The sequence below is a fragment of the Pituophis catenifer genome, unplaced genomic scaffold (assembly GCF_029215685.1).
Source record: "Pituophis catenifer annectens isolate HBS135680 unplaced genomic scaffold, rPitCat1.0.hap2 SCAF_2, whole genome shotgun sequence".
In the NCBI taxonomy this organism is placed as follows: domain Eukaryota; kingdom Metazoa; phylum Chordata; class Lepidosauria; order Squamata; family Colubridae; genus Pituophis; species Pituophis catenifer.
The window spans coordinates 33,793,984-33,817,783 of NW_027256882.1; the positions used below are offsets into that span (position 1 = coordinate 33,793,984).

At 43.3% G+C, this 23,800-nt stretch overlaps 1 protein-coding gene across 1 annotated transcript; it reads right to left on the reverse strand.

Moving 5' to 3' along the window:
• Window positions 1–4,708: 4,708 nt before the first annotated feature.
• LOC139312091 (E3 ubiquitin-protein ligase TRIM39-like) lies at window positions 4,709–23,742 on the reverse strand. Its single transcript, XM_070936614.1, has 7 exons — window positions 23,274–23,742; window positions 21,874–21,969; window positions 18,521–18,751; window positions 10,544–10,566; window positions 8,531–8,649; window positions 7,756–7,788; window positions 4,709–5,828 (listed from the first exon to the last, which is right to left on the reverse strand). The coding sequence occupies exons 1-7, from the start codon at window positions 23,685–23,687 to the stop codon at window positions 5,314–5,316; spliced, it is 1,431 nt and encodes a 476-aa protein (XP_070792715.1). The 5' UTR covers window positions 23,688–23,742; the 3' UTR covers window positions 4,709–5,313.
• Between the last annotated feature and the right edge of the window lie 58 nt (window positions 23,743–23,800).

Below are 23,800 nucleotides of genomic sequence, written 5' to 3' on the forward strand. Positions count from 1 at the left end.
TGCCTCCGATAACCTCCCACCGGCCAACACGCTCCCACAGAGAGGGTCTCCTCAGGGTGCCGTCTGTCAGGCAATGTCGGCTGGTGACCCCCCGGGGAAGAGCCTTCTCTGTGGGGGCACCCGCCCTCTGGAATGAGCTACCCCCAGGGATACGACTAATCCCGGACCTCCGGACCTTCCGCCGGGCCCTGAAGACTTTTTTATTTCAGCAAGCCGGGCTGGGTTAAAAATTTTTAATTGGGTGAATTTTATGGGTAATGGGGTTTTAAATTGGAGAAGCCTAAGATAATTTAATTTTGTTTTAACGTATCTTAATATTTGTATGGTGTGTTTTTAATTCTGGCTGTTCACCGCCCCGAGTCCTTCGGGAGAGGGGGCGGTATAAAAATTTAATAAAGAAAGAAAGAAAGAAAGAAAGAAAGAAAGAAAGAAAGAAAGAAAGAAAGAAAGAAAGAAAGAAAGAAAGAAAGAAAGAAAGAAAGAAAGAAAGAAAGAAAGAGAAAATTCAGCTCTGCGCCTTTCCCTGCTAGTCAGGCAACCGCCTTTGGGCTCTGCGCAGGCGAGAAGCCGAAATAAACTGTTGCTGTTGCGATCAGCTTCGTTGGCTTCTTAAGAACTTACAGTATTTTAAAAAGAACAAATAGGAGAGGAGCAGACATTCGCGGGAACAGACCCTCGATCGATTATTATTGTCCCAATCAGCTCGTTAATGGGGAACTTGTTTTAAAAACTGGAGAGAAGCAAACATCCCTGGGAGGAACGCCCTATCGATTACAATGGATCCCAGCATCCTGTTAAAGAGGAAAACAAGTTTAAAATATTGGGGAGAAGCCAACATTCATTGGATGCCCCCCCATCAATTATTGATCCAAACGTTCTGCTAAAGGAGAGGTGGGGAATCACGGCCCCTTATGAGTTGTGGGTTTCAAATGGTATATAGGGCACCCTGTTTGAGCAGGGGCTAGACTAGAAGACCTCCAAGGCCCCTTCCAGCTCTATTCTGATTGATTGATTGACTTCAACTCCCAGAACTCGTGAGCCAGCTGGCTCAGGAATTTTGGGAGTTGAAGTCTGCAAATTATAAAAGGGCCATCGGTTACCACCACCCCCACTTGCTAAAGGGAAAGATATTGAAAAATCCCGGAGAGAAAGAAACATCCATTGTACAGATTGCCAAACAATTATTATTGATCCAACCAGCTTGTTAAAGGGGAAAATGCTTTTTTTTTTAAATAGGAAGAAGGAAACATTTATGGGACCAGAGGGAGCAAACGTGGACTGAAAGAGACAGTAAGAAGCCCTTGATAAAAGCCCAAAACTAATGCTGCAATTGATGGGATGTCTCAGAGATAAAGGGGAAATTAAACTCTTTTCAGTCACTTTTAATAGGAATCTCCTGCAGAGAAAGAACTGCCTGGACTGCCCCCTTCCCAGCCATCCAATCAGGAAACGGATCAGGAAAAGCTCTAAAACTGGGCAAAACTCAACCCGAGGAGGCAGCCTGGATCACTCTGTGGAAGGGAGACAGAGAAGACTATCTTGTAGATGTAGAATATGGAATATGTAGAATGTGGGATAGGATCATTTGCTGACTGGAAATCTTCACGTTTGACCAATGAAATGCCTCTTAAAGCAAAAGGTGGATAGAAAGAGGCATTAGGCGTCTCAGGCCAACTTAGGACAGGGGGACCCATGGGGAGAGGTGGGGGGATCTGGTGGGTGGAGAACATCTTATACACCTTTGTCCTTTGTTCAAGGGCTTTTTGGGGAGGCTTCTTTAATCACAACAGGGTCTCTGAGGGGACATACATCCCCAAAAGGCGATGGAGTGGTTCAGCAGCTGTGGCTTTCTGTTTCAAAAAGACACTGTAAAAATTCAGTAGTCCTAAGAAAGCCTGAAGCTCTGCTTTATTTTGGGGGCTGGAGCTTCGTGAATAGCCTTTACTTTTGCTTTGGTGGGGTGGATGCCAGTCCTATCAATGAGCTAGCCCAGGAACTCGACCTCCTGGACTCCAATGATGCACTTATCTCTCCTGACTCTTAAACCCTTCTCCTTAAAGCGCTGCAGAACCAGCCTCAGTCGCTTAAGTAGTTGGGTTTTAGAGTGCCCGGAGATTAAGACATCATCGAAGTACGGCACCACCCATGGAATGCCTTGCAAGAGGCGTTCCATCATGGATTGAAAAATTCCTGGGGCTGCGCTGACTCCAAATTGGAGGCGGTTACATTTAAATGCGCCCCTGTGGGTGACAATAGTTTGTGCCTCTGCTGTCTTTTCGTCCACTGGCAGTTGCTGGTAAGTCTGGGCCAGGTCCAGTTTTGTCAATCTTCAGTTCTTTAGATGCTTTGAGGGGTTCCAGAGATCTGCTGTCAGCATTCAAAGTCACCATATCAGTTAAGTTTCACTCCCCTTATTTATTTTTATCTCGCCTTTATTACTTTTACAAATAACTCAAGGTGGCAAACATATCCAACGCATCTTCCTCCTCCTATACCTGTGAGGCTATATGTCCATCTTCCAGCTCCACTCTATAGGATTTCGGGCCGGTTGTGCTCTCGATCTTCCCCTTCAGCCATTTCGGAAACCCGTGAAAATTGAGAGCAAAAACTGGGTCTCCTATGGCGAAGGCGCGGGGCAGGCGTCTGGCGTTTGGCGGTACCTCTGGGTTGTACAAGGGGTGCAGTCGGTCCAGATGTGACCTCAATCTTCTGCCCATCAAAAGCTCGGCCGGGCTCTTGTGCGTTGTCATGTGTGGTGTGATATGCTGGGTGAGAAGGAATTGGTCAATCCTTTCTTGCCAGTCGCTGGTGCCCATCTTGGTGAGGGCTTCCTTGGTGAGCCTCACCATCCTTTCGGCTTGCCCATTTCCAGCTGGTCTGTAGGGGGCAATCAGGGCATGGCGGATGCCCAGGCCTGCCAGGAACGTTTCCATGGGCTTGGATGTGAGCTGGGGCCCGTTGTCGGAAACCAGAACATCCGGTAGCCCGTGCGTGGCGAATAGCCTCCGAAGCGCCTTGATGGTGGCCTCTGTTGTAGTGGATGCCATGGGCACAACCTCCAACCATTTTGAGAAGGCATCCACCACGATGAGGAGGTACTTTCCGCTCATTGGCCCCGCAAAGTCTATGTGGATTCTCGACCATGGGCTGCTGGGTGCCTCCCACTTTGTAGGCTGGGCACGGGGTGGTGCTGGCCGGACTTCCTGGCACGGGTCACATCTGGCCACCCAGGTTTCTATGTCTTTATCCAGGGTTGGCCACCACACGTAGCTTCGTGCCAACCCCTTCATTCGCACAATGCCCGGGTGCCTGCTGTGCAGAGTCTCTAACATTTTTTGCTGTAGTGTGCGGGAAATCACGACCCTGTCGCCCCAGAGGAGGCAACCTTTCATGGTGGCAAGCTCTTGCTGCTTCCTGGTAAATGGGCTGAACTCTTCTGCCACCTTCCCCGTGGGCCACCCCCGCAGGACCCACGATAGTACCTGTCTGAGCGTTTTGTCCTTCTGGGTCTGGGATGCCACGTCTGCAGATGTTACTGGGCAAGCGAGATCGTTGTCGATGTGGAAGAGCCTCATTGTGGGGGCGGGGTCTTCCACCGGGTCCTTCGATGGGCATCTGCTCAGGGCATCTGCATTCCCGATGGTCTTGCTGGGTCGATGGGTCAGCGTATATGAGTACCCGGCAAGGAAAATCACCCAGCGTGTCATCCTGGGTGATATGTAGCTCGGTGTTGGTTTGTCGCCCGCCAACAGTCCCAACAGCGGCTTGTGGTCAGTGATGACTGTGAAACTCCTGCCGTAGAGGTACTCATGGAAGCGCTTGATGCCCGCGACGATGGCCAATGCTTCCTTATCCAGCTGGCTATAATTTCGTTCTGTGCTGGACATTGTCTTAGAAAAGTATGCGATGGGCGCTTCTGTGCCATTTGGAAGTTGGTGGCTGAGGACTGCTCCAATCCCGTATGGCGACGCGTCGCAGGTCAGCAGCAGGGACAGCATCTCATGGTATTGTATGAGCACGCTGTCTGAAGAAAGCAGCCCTTTGATGGTTTTGAATGCTGTTTCCTCTTCTTTCTCCCATCTCCATGGCACCGCTTTCCCCAAAAGGTGATGGAGTGGTTCAGCAGCTGTGGCTTTCTGTTTCAAAAAGACACTGTAAAAATTCAGTAGTCCTAAGAAAGCCTGAAGCTCTGCTTTATTTTTGGGGGCTGGAGCTTTGTTAATAGCCTTTACTTTTGCTTTGGTGGGGTCCCATCAATGAGCTAGCCCAGGAACTCGACCTCCTGGACTCCAATGATGCACTTATCTCTCCTGACTCTTAAACCCTTCTCCTTAAAGCGCTGCAGAACCAGCCTCAGTCGCTTAAGTAGTTGGGTTTTAGAGTGCCTGGAGATTAAGACATCATCGAAGTACGGCACCACCCGTGGAATGCCTTGCAAGAGGCGTTCCATCATGGATTGAAAAATTCCTGGGGCTGCGCTGACTCCAAATTGGAGGCGGTTACATTTAAATGCGCCCCTGTGGGTGACAATAGTTTGTGCCTCTGCTGTCTTTTCGTCCACTGGCAGTTGCTGGTAAGCCTGGGCCAGGTCCAGTTTTGTCAATCTTCAGTTCTTTAGATGCTTTGAGGGGTTCCAGAGATCTGCTGTCAGCATTCAAAGTCACCATATCAGTTAAGTTTCACTCCCCTTATTTATTTTTATCTCGCCGTTATTATTTTTACAAATAACTCAAGGTGGCAAACATATCCAACACATCTTCCTCCTCCTATACCTGTGAGGCTATAAAGCTTATATCGAGTGTAATACTTGCTGAAGCTCTGCTAGGGTTCGTTGGATTATGACAATTATGTATTAAAAGGAAACTGGAGAAAAATAAAAGGGGGAAGGAAAGAAAAAAAGAAGGGGATGATTATAGAATATATGGAGTTATGGACACCTACACAATCATTGATTGCAACTAACATGAAACAAACAAGCATGATCCATAAATGGGATGAAGAGCTGTGACAGACATATAAAATCATGATTGACAGGCTTAGCTGTAAGGTATCTTTAATACTGATACACCTGAACACATGATGCTAAAGCTGATAAAGATCCTAGGACACTTCATTTTTTTTATATCCAGACAAATAGAAATGATGATCAGGTTATTCCTTTATAATGACTGATTGACTGACCAGGGTGGCATAGAACAATAAAGGAAGCCGAAGTAGCAAAAAGCTAAGGAATCTCTGCTTTAAAGGCTTTCGGAGATCCCTGCTTGGCAAATAGGGAGTTTTCCAAAGAGTTGTCTATGGATGTCCCTTCTTTTAGGGGAGTGTCATGCAGGTGCCCTCACCCAAAAAGAAATAGGGCAGAAGGGTCTCTCCAACCAAGGAAGCGTCTGAGAATGTATGGAGCAGAGCTGCTGTGCTGGCATCAAAAAAGCTCACTTGTCCCTCTTCGCAGTTGAGGGAGATGCGGATCCTCGTGGGCTCCTCAGTCAGGACCAGCTCAGAACGTTTTGATGGAGATACGGCCCTGTAGTTCCATAGGCATTTCTGAAACTCCCAAAGCATGGTCCGCTTATCGTGATTTCTTACGTTCACTAGTTTGTTGGCAACCCCTACACCCCATTCTCCTGATCCTCCTACAATAACTTCCCAGAAATGTCTCCCTGTTGAGAACTTCTGACAGCCAAGGACACAAGGCGTATATAAAAGTCTCACGAGGTCTGAGAGAAGATATTTTCTTTCAACTGGCTTAACTCTTTTGACACTTTTTCGATCTTCCGAGACTTCAAGGCGGCCAGGATTGGCTGTGTCTGGATCCAGAGTTACATTCTCTGTAAGGGGGAAGAGAAGGAAGGAAGGAAGAAAACAAGAGCTTCAGCTGCAGGCCTGGTTTGTGTCTTCACCCCCAAGAGTTTAACCCTCTTGTGTGAATGGAGTTCAACCACCACCCCCCAGGACTGGAAGACTCATTGTTTTTTTAAACAACACCTAAGCATTGCCTGGTCAAGAGTCCTCCAACTTTGGCAACTGTAAGACTTGTAGACTTCAACTAACAGAATTCCAATGGCTGATGGGGCTGCTATTGTCCAGGTCCCTCTGCTCCCTTTTCTCCAAGCACTCGGGCTCTCCCACTGTCTTAGTCCCATCCTCTGTTAACTGCCGGCCTGTTCAGCGCTCCTCTGGCCTTCTCCTTCCATTCACTTAGGTTGCCTTCGCCATCTTCCAGTCCATCTGCCTCCGCTCCATCTGCCACTAAGCTGCACGCCTTCAGGATACGTTGACTACCTGTACAGCTTTTGGCTCCTCCCCTCAGCTCTTCGTCTCTTGGCTCCACTGGTCAATTCCCCTAGTCTCTAGTCTCCCATGTGGCCGCCACTCTGCTGATTACCGTCCAGCTTCGCCATCCTGGATGGGGAATTCTGGGAACTGAAGTCCACAAGTCTCACAATGGCCAAGTCCTTCAAACACTTCATAGTGCTCCACCTCTTCCAGATCATCAGGCAGAGCAAGAGGCTGCCATGTTTCAATTCTGAACTGGGAAAAGTCAGAAGGATCCCCCACAGGTAACTTAGGACACATGATGGGATGTGAGGAGGCTCCGTCTTTTTCTCTACGAGCATCAGGGTATCACAGGGATGTACAAAAGGGGAGGATCTTATACAGGAAACCTCTGCTTTCACCAGTCCAATGGCCCACAGAGTGGAGGCAACCCTGATGCTCCAACTTTGCTATTTGCTTTGACCCAAAGGACCTAATTTCTGCTCCCAAAGACCTGGTCTCTCACCAACTTATAGTCAGGCAGTAAAATCAAGGGGATGTTATTAGCTTGGTAGGAATTCAAGATTCCTTTCACTCCCAGGTCATATTTTCCCATTTGTCCAGGTATTTCATTCTACACCAAGATTGGCTTCAGTTTTTTAGATTACCGTATTTTTCAGAGTATAAGATGCACCAGAGTATAAGACACAGCTTACTTTTTGGGGACGAAAATAGGAAAAAAAAAATCTGCCTACCAGGTATTCATCTGGCTATCATCCTTAGTCTGGTCAGCTTCAGCACATTAGTTTGCTGGTTTTTTATCCTCTGCTTGGGGATAAAAAACAGCTTCTAAGGCACAGCTGAGAGGAAGCAGCAATGAGAAAAGCAGGCAAAGCTTCACTCGGCTGGTACCTGGTTAGGGCTGGAAAAAGCTTCTAAAGAACAGCTGACAGTCGGAGCAAAGCAGGGAGACCGCTTCACTCAGGGAGTTGAGGGAGCAGGCAAAGCTGGGAAGATTGCTTGCTAGTGCTTCATTAGTGCCTCGGTGGGGCTGAAAAAAGCTTCCAAAAAGCTACATACAGAATATAAGACGCACCCAAATTTTCTGCCTCTTTTAGGGGGGGGAAAGGTTCGTCTTACACTCCAAAAAATATGGTATGTATAGAACGGAATGGAACAGAACGGAGTGGAGTAGAAGTAGAAAAGAACAGAACAGAACAGAACAGAACAGAACAGAACAGAACAGAACAACAGCTTTATTTGACCAAATGTGATCAGACACACAAGGAATTTTTCTCCACTGCATTAGCTAATATTGTACATATAAATGGCAAGTAATAGTTCATAAATCATATAATCATTAAAGTTTACTGGATCATCATAGTTTTATATAGTAATTAAACCTATATTTTTGTTTTTGATCTATTATGTTTCTCTTCACGTTACTGGCATCAGAGCTTAAAATAGCAAGGAAATCCAATTCCTATAACTCATATTTACCTTCCTGTAGTTGAAGTCCACTTTCCAGAGTATCTGGGGAAGAAAAGGGAGGAATTCAGCATCTCATCCCTGGAATTGGAGCAACAGAAGGGCCTCCCTCAGATTCCCTGGTTTGCTTTCCTTGGCCTCAGATCAGGAAATAAGGAATAGGGAAAGCTACAAGCCAGAATGTCATTGGTGGCTATATATATTCCATCAGGTATAAATATATACTACTATACATTCCATATACAGGTAGTCCTCAATTTACAACTATTTCTTTAGTGAAGTTATAACAGCACTCACAAAAGTGCTTTAGGACTGATTCTCACACTTATGATGGTTGCAGCATCCCATGATTCTGGGATTGTCCTCTTCAACCTTCCTGGGGAGCTTCTGACACGCAAAATCAATGAATGAATCCAGATTCATTTATCAACCACGATTCACTTAACTGCTGTGATTTTCTGAATAACTGTGGCAAAAAAGTTCGTAAAATGGGGCACAGATCACTTAACAACTGCCTTGCTTAGCAACAGAAATTTTCAGCTCAACTGAGGTCATAAGAACTACCTGCATATATTCCATTATACTTAGTGGAAACTTATTCTGCTTCCCCAGTGATGAGGGCATTTGGGTTTGGGCTACGAAGAATACAGGTTGTATTGTCTTACAATTATAACTGAGACACTGATCCTGAAATCGATCCCTCTTTGATCCATGTGACATTGACCCAGAATCTCTCTTGGATGCTCAAAATGTCATCCAGTATAAAACCCCAGCGGCTGTTTTTTACCTCTCAGTTTTTTCATGGTGCTTTTCAGAAGCCCAGGGATATAACTGTAATCCCAGATTGTCCACTTCTGTTCTAGAAGTAAATCCACTGGATTTTCACATGTTTCCTTTGCCTGGTATCTGGCAAGACAAAATAACAGAATTACAGAGTTGGAAGGGACCTTGGAGGTCATCTAGTCCAGCACCCACCACCACCGCCCAAGCAGGAGACCCCACATTGTTTCTGACAGATGGCAGTCCAGCCTATTCTTGAAAACTTCTAGTGTTGAAGGTCCCACAATGTCTGAAGGCAAAGCTGTTCCAGTGGTTCATTCTCCTCAGTCAGAAAATTTCTCCTTATTTCTAGGTTGAAACTCTCCTTGGTCAGTTTCCATCCATTATTCCTTGTCTGGCCTTCAGGTGCTTTGGGAAACAGGTTGTCCCCCTCCTCTCTGTGACAGTCCCTCAAATATTGGAACACTGTTGCTATCATGTCTCCCCTGGTCCTTCTCTTCACTAGACTAGCCATGCCCATTTCCTGCAAGCTTTATCAACCTGCCAATAGAAGAAGCTTTCTAAACCATCAGATGGTGCTTGAGGATTGGCTAGCGACAGGATCCAGTCTGGGTTGGTCACCAGAGGTTTTGTCTTCTGAGCTTTCGGACTCGTGCTGGAGCCCATCCTCAGGGAATTTCTCTCTCTCTTTCCAGAATGTGTGCACTCGGCTTTTCTACGCATTGTATTTATGTGGTGCCTGGTTGTATGTGGTTTTTAGTTGTTAAGTGGGGTGTTGATGGCCAGCTATTAAGTCATTGATTGTCATTTTCTTGTGTTGCCCCGTCCTCGGATCCTAAGTACCTGGTAAACTGGTGGTAAATCAGCACTCCTGTTGACTGACAAGGGCCCCTGTTTCCCAGGCTTCAGTCAATTCTCTGGCTAGCTATTCAAATATGGGCACCAGGGCGACTCAGTGGATCCTGACCCAGAACTGCACTCATCCACCTTCATCAACTTAAACAAGAGATCTAGTAGAGGCAACTAAATTCCAGTTTTGGGCTCCCTAATCTTCAAAATTCTTGTGAATCTCTTGGCCAAAACAATGGATTTGTCAGAGTTTGCAGCAATCCAACCAGCACACCAGTAAATAATTCAGCAGGATTCATTTATAGAAGAAACTTCTTTATATACAATAATATAGAGCATGATGCATGTATACAATACCCATGCAGTAGAAGCCAGGACCAGAATAACCAGAACTCAGACACACAGAAGCTATATTGCAAGGACAAAGTAACTCTTTTATATATATACAGATCAGTCAAGCTAAGCCCCGCCCAGGCTCACAATAGATCCTGTTTGTTAGTCACCAAACAGTTCCCATTGGCTGACTTGTTGTTATGGCTATCCCAGCTCATAATTTCTTATACACTGACAGGATTGTGTCTTACCAAATGACTTATGACTAATATGGGTGAGATAGGTAATCAAAAAGAAGATGGATGTCACATTCAAACTGATCTTGATGGATTAAAGGTAATGCAATGAAATTTAATAGAGACAAATTCAGTTACAAGTAACCTTCAATTTATGACTATTTGTTAGCAACCAGTTACAACGGCTCTCAAAAAACTGACTTACAACCATTTTTCCACTTAACATTTGTCACAGTTCGGGTGCTTGGCATGTATTTATGATAGTTGCATTACTTGGAACAGCCCACATCCCACAATGATACTTTTAAAACCATCAAACATCTGTCTCTTCTTGGGAAGGACTCAATAGGTGGATAAAAAGGCAAATTCATTCTAAACATCTGGCTGACTATGCAACCAACTATAAAAATTGATCATATCAAAAATTGAAATTATATTGTGTTCCTCAGTTATCTGAGGAAATGTCTAAAAAGCCATGAAATACAGTACATTGTCTTTACAATAAAATACTGCGAAATAAAGAAAGACCTTTCCAAAATAGGAAAACTGCTGGCAGAGCTGCTGATCTCTGAGTCTGTAAAGAAAAGGGTGGATTTACTTACTTCTTCAAGATGCTTCCGATGTCCTGAAAAATAAAGAGACAAAGCACTGAAAGGAGCCATTTCCTAATATCCTAATATTATATTCCTTATATTCACAAAATAAATGAGTGAAACGTCTGGACAACCAGACACTAACATACATATAAAGTACTTCTATTTTTTTTTTAAATCCCATTGCTCTTTTTTCCCCAGCTGTTCATCTCTTTAGGATGCATTGTGTTTACGTTCTTGTTATATATATATATATATATATTATACATATATATATATATATATATATATATATATATATATATATATATATATATATATATATATATATCCACCATCCTAAGGAACCCCAAAGACAAAATTGAATTAGAAAATCAAGGAGTATATGAAATCCCATGCACCGCCTGCCCCACCACATACATCAGACAAACCAACAGACAAATAAGTGCATGCATAGAAGAACACAAGAACTCAGTCAGAAAACAGGAACCAACTTCCTGTTTGCTGCTGGCCGCCGCCAGACGTTCCTTTGGGATCGTCAGCTTCCACTGCCTGTCAGAGCCGCCTTCACAACGGAACGGCGGCTCGAAAAAACTCCGTTTCCATGAGGAAACGGAGATAGAGCCGGCAGGGGTGGGTAGAACTCTCTGCAGAGTCCCAAAAGTTTTTCTTTTTCTTTTGGGACGGAGCGGATGAGATGCCCCATATCCCCAGCCGTCGCTCCGGGCTTTGGGAGACCTCTGCTAATGCAGAGCTAGGCGTCAAGAGCAAGCCTGTGAATCTAACAGATTACTTAAAGAAAATGTGAGCTGGATCTGTAATACTGAACCGCAAGTATTCTACTTATCTTTTAAAAATAAAAAATAACTTAAGAGAGAAGAGGAAAGGAAAGGAGGGGAAAAAAGCTTTTTAAAATGGCGTTTGCAGCAGCTGGAGAAGAGGCAGAAAGGAAAAGTCTTTCCGTTTTCTATTATTACAATGTAGCGGAATAAATACCACTGGCTACATTTGTAGACAAAACCTCGCTCCTGTGTTTTTCTTTCTTTTTTTTTTCTGGAGACTTGATATTGTTGTTGACTGGAAAGAAGTCTTTTTTCTTGTTTTCTCTTTTTTTTTCTTTTTAACAAAGCTTGCCTGGGCGGAAACATGGCACTGAGACTTACAAAGTCAGATAAACAAGAAGGGGGGGGGGGATTCCCTCACCCACAATTTAAAGGAACAAGTTTTAACTCTTCAGTCTCAGAAACCTGATTTTGATACAATAGAATTTCTCATAGAGGAGATTGAAAGAAGGGATGAGATTGTGAATCAGCATCTTGAAGAATTTAAGCAGGAAATTAAAGAACTGGTAAAATCTAAGTTTGATTTTTTGGAGCAAAAAATTTTAAAAGTGGTTAATGGTTTTTCAAAATTTATGATACAGTTGGATACAAATACTAATTTACTAGAGTCTAAAATGGATGAAATTCAAGATGAATTGGACAATAGAATTCAAAAAATTGAAAATGATTTGATAAACACTCAGGATAATAGCTCAGAAGAAAAACCTAAAATGGATGCTGACCAAATGTCTGGTAATGTAGAAAATCTGCAACAGAGGATTGAAAAAGAGGTTCTTATGGTCCAATACAATTTTACAGAATATGCGATAAGACTGAGAGGTTTGCAGGAAAATAATAGAGATGATTTAAGGAAAATATCTTCTGAAATTCTAGCTGGGATTTTAAAGGTTCAACCTGAGGAAGTGTTTTGTAGGATTGACAGAGCTTTCAGAATAAATTCCTGGATTGCTAAGCAAAGGCAACTGCCTAGAGATGTGGTGATTTATTTTACGGACAAGGAAATTAGGAATAATATTGTGCAAAATTCCTTTAATTCTAATTTGCAATTGTATGGAAGAAAGATATGGATTTACAAGGAACTCCCACCTAAGATATTAGCAGAAAGGAAGAAATTTGGTTTTCTGGTGTCTGAGTTAAAAAAGAGAAATATCTCATACAGGTGGAATGCCCCAGTTGGTATTATACTGAGACATCAAGGAGAAAGATATCAGTTAGATACTATTGAAAGAGCGGAAGAATTTTATCAAAATAGGTTGAACATGAATTTAACTTCTTCAGGAATGATACAGGATAAGCAGAAGGAGCTGGAAATAAAGGGAAAATATCGAATTACAGAGACTGCACCAGATAAATTGCCTTTGGATTTACCGGACACCCCAGCTGGATTATCTACAAATTTGAGGGAAGTGCCATCTGATTTTAATGTGATGACATATCAAGGCAAGCATGGAAACCAATTAGGGGATATACAAGGGATAAAAAAGAAACATGAGACACCAAAACAAAATCAATACGACCAATCTACAAAGCAGAATGAAGACCGACCAGTTGACACACAATCTGTAGAAAAAGAAATCAGGATCGAAGTCAAACCCACAAAAAGAAAACAAAAAAAGAAATAGGTTGTATAAAAATAGAAATTTCTAATTCAAGCAACAGTGAAGCCAGTGTCTTTAAAATATGAATGATTATGTGAAAATATAGAGGAGGCGATATATTGGTCTATATCATCCTGAGGATAGTGGCAGATCTCCGCATTGCCATAATTTTGGGACGTGGAAAGAGCCTCAAACTGATGGATTTGAATTATCTACTTTGACATTTCTTTTTGTGTTGATAAATATATTATAATTATCTTGAATCATAAGGCAAGAGAATCATGCTGGGGCATGCAGAAGATCCGGTTGTTACCCACTACGATGATGGAAATCAATAATCCTGATGAAACCCATAATTATTATTATATGGAATATAATTATAATGTCACTCGGGTGGTTGTTTTTATTTTTATACATATAAGAAGATATTTACTACTGATGGGGGCAGATATGATTGAAGACCTTGAATAAACTGTTGCATCAGCAAGCTATGTTACCCTATTATGGATGTTGGTTTTAACAATCCAGTGGAAAGACTTCAAAGAAGATATTATATGGACTATAAATTTAAAGTTATTGTCTTTTCTTTTTTTTTATTTAGATATAATGGAATATATATATATATATATTTAAGTAGTGTGGGCAGTGAATTAAAGATATTAAGAATTGTTGTGTATGGTAAATTTGTAGGACAGTGGGTGAATAAGCTAACTACAGACTGATTAGTTTAAGAAAAGGGATTTTTAAGTGATATATTTAGGGGAGTGGAGGAAATGGATAGAGGGGAATAAATGTTAAATTAGATTTTAAGGGGAGGCCGCTTTGAAATGTTATAGTAATATATATAGAAGATTAAATATTAAAGTAGGATTTATCGTATAGTTTTAAAGTGGAAGCTGGTTTTGAATTGTTGTAATAATATATAGATATAAAACACTATTATGTTAAATTAGAAGTTATTTTATAATAGTTATAGTATAATGTTTTTTTTTTTTTTTGTTCTCTTCTTTTCTGAAATGTATGGATAAAGGGGGATGTTATGATATTTATAATATTTTTAGTAAGTAAAGGTCAGTATTTTGAGGAGGGAGTAAGTAATCTGTTATGAATTGGGGGTCTTTTTTTGTTACGAAGAAGTCACAGGGGGGGATGGGTGGGGAGGGGGGGGTTAGGGAGGGGGAGGGAGAGGGGGGGGGAAAAGGGGGAAAAAAAATTTGTATTTGAAAACTTTTTCAATAAAAAAAAAAAAAGAAAACAGGAACCAACTTCTTCCCTGGTCCAACACCTTAAAGCCACAGGACATGATATTGACTTTAAAAAGACCAGAACTATCGCCAAAACTGAACACTTTAACAACAGAATAATCAGAGAAGCCATCGAGATAGAAAAACGCCCACACAGCATGGACAAACGAGACGATACCTCCCGCCTACCAGCCATTTGGAAACCCGCCCTTATTGACAAACGAGTCCCTAACACGACAAATGACACCAGACCCACACTCACGAGAGCCACACAGGATGTCACCACCACACTTCCACGCAAAAAGCAGACTCAAACCCACACTGATAATGAGCCACGACCAAGGACCAGAAGCCAGACCGCAGCTGCATCATTAGCCACTTTAAACCCCTCCAATCCATACATGAAGCAGACTGACACCCACCATGAAGAGCTCGCACGGCCACAAACACGAAGCCAAACAACAACAACGCAGCTCACCAGCTCAAATCCCCCTGCAACTCAGACTAAGCTGAGCACAACCAAGCCCCCACCCAAACAGAACACACTCCCAGCCAATCAGAGCACAACCAACCCCCCATCCAATCAGAGCACAGCCAAGCCCCTAACCAATCAGAACACACCTCCACCCAATCAGAACACAGCCAAGTTCCCACCCAATCAGCTCACACCCCCACTAGCAGTTAAAAGGAAGAGACAGCTGCGATCTCACATTGCTCCTGGAAGCACGAAGCCGAGAACACCAGCCTGAAGATGACGAATGAGACTTCGTCGAAATGTCGCCAAGACACTTCCAATTTTACGTGGGAGAAGACCCGAATAACCAAAGACCTACACACACACACACACACACACACACACACACACACACACACATATATATATATGTTTTCTTTCCTTTTCGTAGGCTTTAGGTCTATTTCTCTTTAGCCAGGTTCTTCCTACGTAAACCAAGATTTTTATGCAGCCCTAGTTCAGTGAAATCACAATCCAGTAGTTTCTAGGCTTTTTTTCTTAGTCTTTTTCTTAGTCTAAGGAGACTAAGATAGATCTATTTCAGGCTTATAAGCCCTCATCAGTTAGCCACACCCTCATCCCATGTATCCTCCCTGTAAAGTGGATTGTAATTTCAATGAACTAGGGCTGCATAAAAATCTTGGTTTACGTAGGAAGAACCTGGCTAAGGAGAAATACATAAACATACATACATACATACACACACACACACACACACACAAACATACATAATAGCAACAAGAAAAGACCATTTGAAAGACAAAATAGTGTGTCAATAGGATTAAAAAATCCCCTGCATTTATGCTTCCAGAATGAAGGCACTTTTGAAAATCCAGGTGGTGATAATACTTTGGAGAAGGTGATCAGTGTTGGGTTTCTCCTTGGCCTGGAGATTTAAGAGGAGGGGGAGACCCTACAAAGAACACCCACCACCACATCCCCTAATAGGGCATAGGAACCTCAAATGGTGAGGAATATAGAGACAGTGCCTAGAACTTAGAATCCTTGCTTTTTGCATGGCCTGCTGTTTCTGTCTTACACTATGTATCCCTAATATTGGCCATTACAGGTAGTCCCTAGTGAGCATTCGAAGTTACCCCAGCACCGAAAAAAACTGAATTATGACCATTTTTCACACTTAAGAAAGTTGCAGCATCCTCATAGTCACATGATCAAATTCATGGCAACTGGTTCATATTTATGAACTGACTATTATTTAGTCATATTTAGGCTGACTCTGATTCTGGGTTTTATAATTTATTATTAATTAGTTATTTGGTTTAAAATGGGATTTTATTGTACATGTTTCTTAACTTGTGTTCGCCGCGCTGAGTCCTTCGGGAGAAGGGCGGCATATAAATACATGTAATAAATAAATAAATAAATAAATAAATAAATAAATAAATAAATAAATATTTATGACGGTTCAAGTGTCCTGGGGGTCATGGGATCACCATTAGTGACCTTCTGACAAGCAAAGTCAATAGGGAAGCCGGATTCATTTAACAACCGTGTTACTAATTTTACCACTGCAGCGATTCACTTAAGAATTAAATTCACTTAACAAGTTTCACTTAGCCACAGAAATTTCGGGCCCAAGGTGAGGACTACTGGTAGCCTTCATACCTTCCAGTTTCCTTTCCATAGAGACAGAAAAAGTAAAAAAACATTAATAAATAAGGAGTTGAAAAAAAGATTTTGAACTTCGTCGAGTACAGCCAGAATCTTACTTGCAGACATGGAAAGATATATCTCTCCAAAGCGCTGAGAAAGCAGCAAATTAACAGATGGAGATAGATTACAGACCCAAAAGAGAAATGAAATTTTAATGGAAGACTATGAAGTTTTAAAATATGGAAAGACCAGGACTGGAACTTAGAATACTGTGAAAATTGATTTTAATTTGCTGATAATATTGTCTGACTATTAGAAGAAAGCATATAAAGAAAAATGGATGTTTTGATCATTTGACAAATCAGCTGTTATATCTTCTGCTTCCTTTTAATGCTGGAACCTAGAGCTGGGATACCACCTATGGGTGAAAAAAGATACTATACTACTACATCAGGGATGTCAAACTCAATTTCACTGAGGGCCGCATCAGGGTTGTGGTTGATGGGGGGGAGAAACTGGGTGGGTGTGGCCAACTCGGTGGGTGTGGCTCACTTGATGCCACCCTCCAAACTGCTGGCATGTTTCCTCTTCGTACTGGGTAGAGATTGGGCCGAAGTTACACTGGCCTGATCTTTTCTCTTCGCACTGGATAGACCAGGACGGCCCCACAGGCCGGATCTGACCACATCGCAGGCTACATCTGAGCCTTGAGTTTGACACCCCTGTACTACATGGTTGGAAAAAACCTTGACAGGAAGCCAGAATTGATAAAAAGAAGGGAAACAAAGTGAAAGGTAAACAACACCTGGAAGCCGTCTATTTGTTTTGTGTTCTACTTCTATTTGCTTTCTGGCTGTTTGGGAGTAACTGGTGAGCCTTTTGAAGATCTTCAAAGTAGTGTGGATTATAAACAATAGGAATTGCCCTCGAAACTGAATATTTGACTCTGTGGATTAATGAGACATGGGGAAATTTGGTGGGCTAATCTGGATTATAAATACTGTTTGATAGATCATCTTACGAGGTGAAAGAAGAAAAGTTCTTTACAAATCTGGATAACTCAGAGGGAGTAAATTGTCAGATTTTGAGGACTATAAAAATTGTGGATTCTGAGGAACAGTACCAGGACTGAGAAATTCTTTTAATATTGGTTTTTTGGGGTTCTGGACCATTGGGACATTGGGATTTTGGTGGATCATTGAGTGACTTTTAGCCCATTAAATTAAAGCAAAATGTTACAACACAGAAAAATAAATACACTTCAAAAAGAAATACTATTGAAGCTTCAATGTACTCAGGAAGCTATGACGTGGAATCATAAGGAGATGAAGACACTGATGCATGATACAGATATGAGACTAGGAAATTCTCAGCAAAAAGACAATGAAAAATGAACAACAAATTCAGAAAATAGAGGACAAACTAGAAGAAGAGGAAAGAATAGAGAAGATAAATCAACAAATGACACAAACAGATAAAGATACGGAAGAGATAGTAAATTATTTTTTGAAATGGAACAAGTAGATTACTCTTTAAGAGGTCAAAACATAGAAGAGGACAAAGAGAATGATTTCCCAGAAGTAATGAAAGAGTTATTGATGGGTGCTCTAGAGATTGAACAGCGAGAGGTAGATGTAGAGGCAGATGAAATATTTAGACTAAATATGAGTGATGTAAGGGGAATACAAGATCCCAAGGGAAGAGTATGAAGTCAAAAAGTCAGTAAGAGTTGAAATACTAAAAAGGGCAAGAGATAATGGATACATACAGTATACTTCTTAATATGGGATTACTTTAATAAGGGTTAGAAAATAGAGGTAGAAATTAGAAATTGAGAAAATATGTATACTGCTACATAATATATTACAAATACTACCGGTAGGTATACGTAAATGTTAGAAATTGAAAAATTATTACCATGTATACATAAACAGCATTATTATTATTAGTATTGTGTATAAAGTAAATTGACCCAGACAATACCATTGTTTCTACTTGGAAGCTGCTTTTGAACTTTGTGCTCAAGATAGAAAAAAATGAATTCTTGATGCTTGATTTTGCTTATTAATCTGTTTTTATAGACATGGCTAATAATGACTAAATATGCAAAAATAAAATGACCTCCAAGGTCCCTTCCAGCCCTAGGATTCTATGATCTCAACTTCCTGACTGACCTGTAAGAGTTTGCTGGCTGGCTGCTGAAGCTTCTCTTCTATCTCGTGGATGAGATAGTCAAGAGAGCAGAGATCCTCCATACGGTTGGCCAAACCCTCCTCCTTTCTTGCCATAATATCCTCCTCCATCTCTTCCATTTCAGTCAATAGAAGCTTCTCCTGTCCTTCTAACCAGAGTTGTAGCTCTCTGAATTCAGCCACCATCTTTTTTTTCACTTGTTTGATGATTTCCTAGAACAAGAAAGAGAAAAAGCAAAAGGCATACTTTTATTTTATTTTGATTTTATTTTAATTATTTTACTTAATGATTTTTATTTTAATTGTTATAATAATTAAACAGATCCCTTGAAGAATCCAGAAGTGAGATGGGGAAAAACCCCTTTTGACATTAAAACATGCAGGGAGGAAAGGTTTCTAAAAGTAAATGGCTCCAGTTTAAAGGAGCCTGGGTAGCTCAGCAGACTAATGCATTGTATTTAACTCCAGCTGCCTGCAATTACTGTAAATTCGAATCTCACCAGGCTCAAGGTTGACTCAGCCTTTCTAAGGTAGGTAAATTGAGGACCCAGTTTGTGGGGACAATAAGCTGACTTTTTATAAAATATACAAAAGTATGAAGGCTATTGCTTAACGCATTGTAAGCTGCCCTGAGTCTCCGGAGAAGGGCGGCATAAAAATCAAATTAAAAAAAAAAAGATCTTTCATTAAAATTTTCTTGGCAATCTGGGATTCCAAAAAAGGAGACAGAAAAATGTTTGAGTTCACAATTTTTTCAATAAGATGAAATATGGTTTGCATTCAATTATTAAACAAAACAAACCCATTGTATAAAAGATGGCTCATGGGATAGGGGCACTTAACCCGTGACTCATTCAGCCAATGGTGACATCTCAGTTCCCAGGTTAAGAATAAGTTCTGTGTCCTTCACTGTCTTTAGCTTCAATTTCATTTAAGTCAGAACTTGTACTTACAAACAGGCTGCCTATTATTAAAGATGGCGGACGGGGTTCTCCTGATGGATCCTGATAGGTTCCTGACGGAGCTTGGGCCATTCCCTGAGACTCTGGCTCACGACTCGACTGAAGAACTGGTGGCAGCCTGGGAAAGGGCGGCCGCCGGAGCTTTGGACCAAGTCATGCCTCTGCGGCCTCTGACCCGATGCCGATCCCGTCTGGCTCCCTGGTTTTTGGAGGAGCTGAGGGAGATGAAGCGCCAGAGAAGACGCCTGGAGAGTGATTGGAGGGCCAGCCATTCCAAATCCAATTGAACACTGGTGAGGTCTTACATTAAGACCTACCTAGTGGCGATAAAAGCGGCGAAATCTAATTATTTCTCGGCTCTTATTGTGTCTGCAGAGAACCGCCCAGCCGCCCTGTTTAGGGTGACCCACTCCCTCCTCCATATGAGAGTGCGGGAAGATCCCTTGCAGGAGAGGGCTGAGGATTTTGTGCAATTCCTGCATGATAAAATCGCTCAGATTCGGGAAGGTCTGGACTCCGATTGGATGGGTTCGGGGGGGTGACGGAGGGGGTGTCTTGAGAGTGTTATCTGGGAGGAGTTTGATTCTGTGACTCCCGAGAACGTGGACAGGATTCTGGGGAGGCTGAGCTCTCCCACATGTTTATTGGACCCGTGTCCCTCCTGGTTGGTGCTGGCCTCCCGGGAGGTCACACGAGGCTGGCTCCAGATGATTATTAATGCTTCTTTGAGTGAGGGTTTCCTCCCCCCCACCTTGAAAAAGGCAGTGGTGAGGCCCCTCCTCAAGAAGCCTGCTCTGGACCCGGCTGTATTAGCGAACTATCATCCAGTCTCCAACCTCCGCTTTGTGGCGAAGTTTGTTGAGAGTGTGGTGGCGCAACAACTTCCTTGGTACCTGGATGAAGCTGTCTATCTGGATCCGTTCCAGTCAGGCTTCAGGCCGGGATACAGCACGGAAACAGCATTGGTTGCTTTGGTTGATGATCTCTGGAGGGCTCGGGACAAGAGGTGCTCCTCTGTCCTAGTCCTATTGGACCTCTCAGTGGCTTTTGATACCATCAACCATGATATCATGCTGCGCCAACTGGAGGGGCTGGGAGTGGGGGGCACCGTGCTGGGGTGGTTCTCCTCCTTCCTCTCCGACCGGACACAATCTGTGTTGGCAGGAGGTCAGAGGTCGACCTTGAGGCACCTCATGTGTGGGGTGCCACAAGGGTCGGTCCTCTCGCCTCTTCTGTTCAACATTTATGTGAAGCCGCTGGGGGAGATCATCCGTGGTTTTGGGGTGAAGTGTCATATGTACGCTGATGATACCCAGCTGTACATCTCCACCCCAGATCACCCCAATGATGCCCTTGACGTGATGCCCCGATGTCTGGAGGCTGTGCGGATCTGGATGGGGGAAACAGACTCTGACTCAACCCCTCAAAGACTATGGCTCCTGGCTTCCTGGTATAGCCAGCTGGTACCATCGCTGGCTATTGGGGGTGAAACTCTGGCCCCCTCAGAGAGGGCTCGCAATCTGGGTGTCCTCCTGGATGCACGGCTGTCTTTAGACGACCATATGACGGCTGTGGCCAGGGGGGCTTTTTATCAGATTCGCCTGATCCATCAGGCGTCCATTGCGTCCCTTTTTGGACCAGGATGCCCTGCGCACAATCACTCACGCCCTCGTCACGTCCTGTCTGGACTACTGCAACACTCTCTACATGGGGCTCCCCTTGAAGAGCACTCGGAGGTTCCAACTGGTCCAGAATGCGGCTGCGCAGGTGATTATGGGTGCGACCCGACGCACCCACATGACACCTCTCCTATGTGAGCTGCACTGGCTCCCAGTGGTCTTCTGGGTGCGGTTCAAGGTGTTAGTGACCATCTTTAAAGCGCTCCATGGCTTAGGACCCGACTATTTACGGGACAGCCTTCTGCCACCGATAGCCTCCCACCAACCAATACACTCCCACAGAGAGGGACTCCTCAGGGTGCCATCAGCTAAACAATGTAGACTGGCGACCCCCAGGAGGAGAGCTTTCTCTGTGGGGGCACTCACCCTCTGGAATGAACTGCCCGCCGGGATACGTATGATTCCCGACCTGTGTACCTTTCGCCGTGCCCTTAAGACCCTGCTATTTCAACAGGCTGGACTGGCGTAACGAAATTGGAATGGGGTGTTTTAAAATTGAGGGTTTTAATGTAACGGCTGAAATATTTAATCTATTTTTAAATTGTTTTAAATTTTGTATTTTCATATTGTTTTATGATGGTTGTACACCGCCCCGAGTCCTTCGGGTGAAGGGCGGTATAGAAATTTAATAAATCTAATCTAATCTAATCTTCCTATTAGCTCAGAAGCTCCTAACCGTTGGATCAATACTTACAAGCCTCTCCTGCAATTTTTGCTCTATATCTCCTTTGTATGTAGCTATTTTTTCTTTCTGCTCCTTCTGAGCCTTCAGGCAATCCTCAACCTTGATCTGAAGAGAAAATACAAAGTTTTAAGTTTTTTTTCGGTAAAGGATTACATCGAAGGGAAGACCCAGTTAGAAGAAACAGTATATTCAATCATCATAAATACATGACAGTTGGAAAATGTCTGAATTTTGATCATGTGACCATGGAATGCCTGCAATGATCATAAGGGTGAAAAGCCTTATATTACTTTTTCCATTGTCCTTGTAACTTTGGATAGTCATTAAACGAATGGCTCTTAGTCGAGGACTCCCTGGAAGGGCATTAAAGTGAGCTGCCTGAGTCTCCTGGTTGCAGTCATCCCAGAAACATCACTGAGAAATGAACGTTTGGGCTGATCCAGCAGGAGTGTTTTTTGGGATCTGCACTCAAGATTTTGGAGGACTCCATGACAATTTTGCTCTAGAGCAAATGTGGAAAGGGAACTGGCAAAGGGAGCCTATTTCTCCCTACAGGCAATTTCCTTTACTAAGCAAGACAGGGACACTGCAACCGTCATAAATACATGCCGGTTGCCAGGCGTCCCAATTTTGATCAGTGACCACAGGGATGCTACAATGGTCATATGTGTGAAAACAGTCATAAGTCACTTTTTTCGATGGTGTTGTAACTTTGAACAGTTACTAAAGAGGTGGTTGTAAATTGAGGACTATGGTAAATCTGTCTTCAAAGAATTGCAACCTCAGAAGATAAAGCAGGAGGTGAAGGTCTCAGGTTGGAATTAGGGAAGATTGTTAAAGGAATGGCTGAGGCAGAAAGTTGCACATGATGTAATAAGATCAGTAATGAATGGTGGGTGGGACACTACTACCTAGCAACAAGAAAATTAAAGAAAGTTAGAAGGACTCCGATTAGAAAAATGTTAGCTGAGGCACATAGACATAAACTTTGGTAACTTCTACTTTATTATAATAATAAAACACAAACTCCTTTTGATAACAAAGATTATTAGCATAAAATATGCAATTTATGAAAGAGGAGGGTAAAGTAGTCCAGGATAAGAGATCAAAAGAAACACCTCTCAAAGAACCAATGAGTGATTCTTAGGGTGTTGACTTCCTTGATCTTCAGTGTATAAAATTTGTATTGGTATATGGTTCGGGGTCTTGGCTCCTTTAACTGGTGAGACCCTTTTGAAGCATTTCAATAAAAGTCCCCTGAACAGGGTCTCCAGTCTGGTTCTGATTGGTATCTGCACCAGGCTAAACCCAGTTTGCTGACAACAGAGGAAACAAGTAAATTGGTCCAAGGATTGCCAGATTGCCACCTGGATGTCCCTCCCCAGCGATTCCTCCTGGCTGAGTCCTACCTGGTATTCCTGGAAAGCCTCCTCCGCAGGGATCACCCAGTGGCCCCTGTGCTCTTTGGATCGGTCGCAGACCACGCAGATGAGGGTCTCGTGCTCCTTACAGAAGAGCTTGAGGGGTTCCCGGTGTTTCGGGCAGAGGCTCCCTCCTTCCTCCTCTGGATAGCCGCCGCATTGCCTGGCCACTTCTGCCATCCGCGCCAGGTGCCTGATGGGGAGGAGGCTGCGGGGCGCGAAGGTCTGTCTGCATTGGGGGCAGGAAGCCTCCGATTCCGACGTCTCCCAACTGCGAGTCAGGCAGCCCCGGCAGAAGTTGTGGCCGCACTCCGGGATGAGCACGGGGTCCTGGAAATAGTCCAGGCAGATGGAGCAGGTGGCTTCTACCAAGAAATCCTGCAAGGGCGCTTCGGCCGCCATCGCCGCCTCCTCCGCCGGGACAAAGAAAGAGAAAGTTAAGTTTCGCTTCTTTTCCTCCAAATCAGGTGACCGTCTTTGGACTCTGCCCAGACAGGAAACCGAAATGAATTGTT

What these genes read in the sequence shown, in the direction of transcription:
- LOC139312091 (XM_070936614.1), bottom strand. Translation starts at nt 23,687, where the DNA reads ATGGCGGCCGAAGCGCCCTTGCAGGATTTCTTGGTAGAAGCCACCTGC. An exon ending in CAGCCAGCAAACTCTTACAG is followed by an intron (nt 10,567 to 18,520) that starts GTCAGTCAGGAA and finishes TTTATTTTTCAG; the next exon opens with GACATCGGAAGCATCTTGAA. An exon ending in ATCGGAAGCATCTTGAAGAA is followed by an intron (nt 8,650 to 10,543) that starts GTAAGTAAATCC and finishes TTGTCTTGCCAG; the next exon opens with ATACCAGGCAAAGGAAACAT.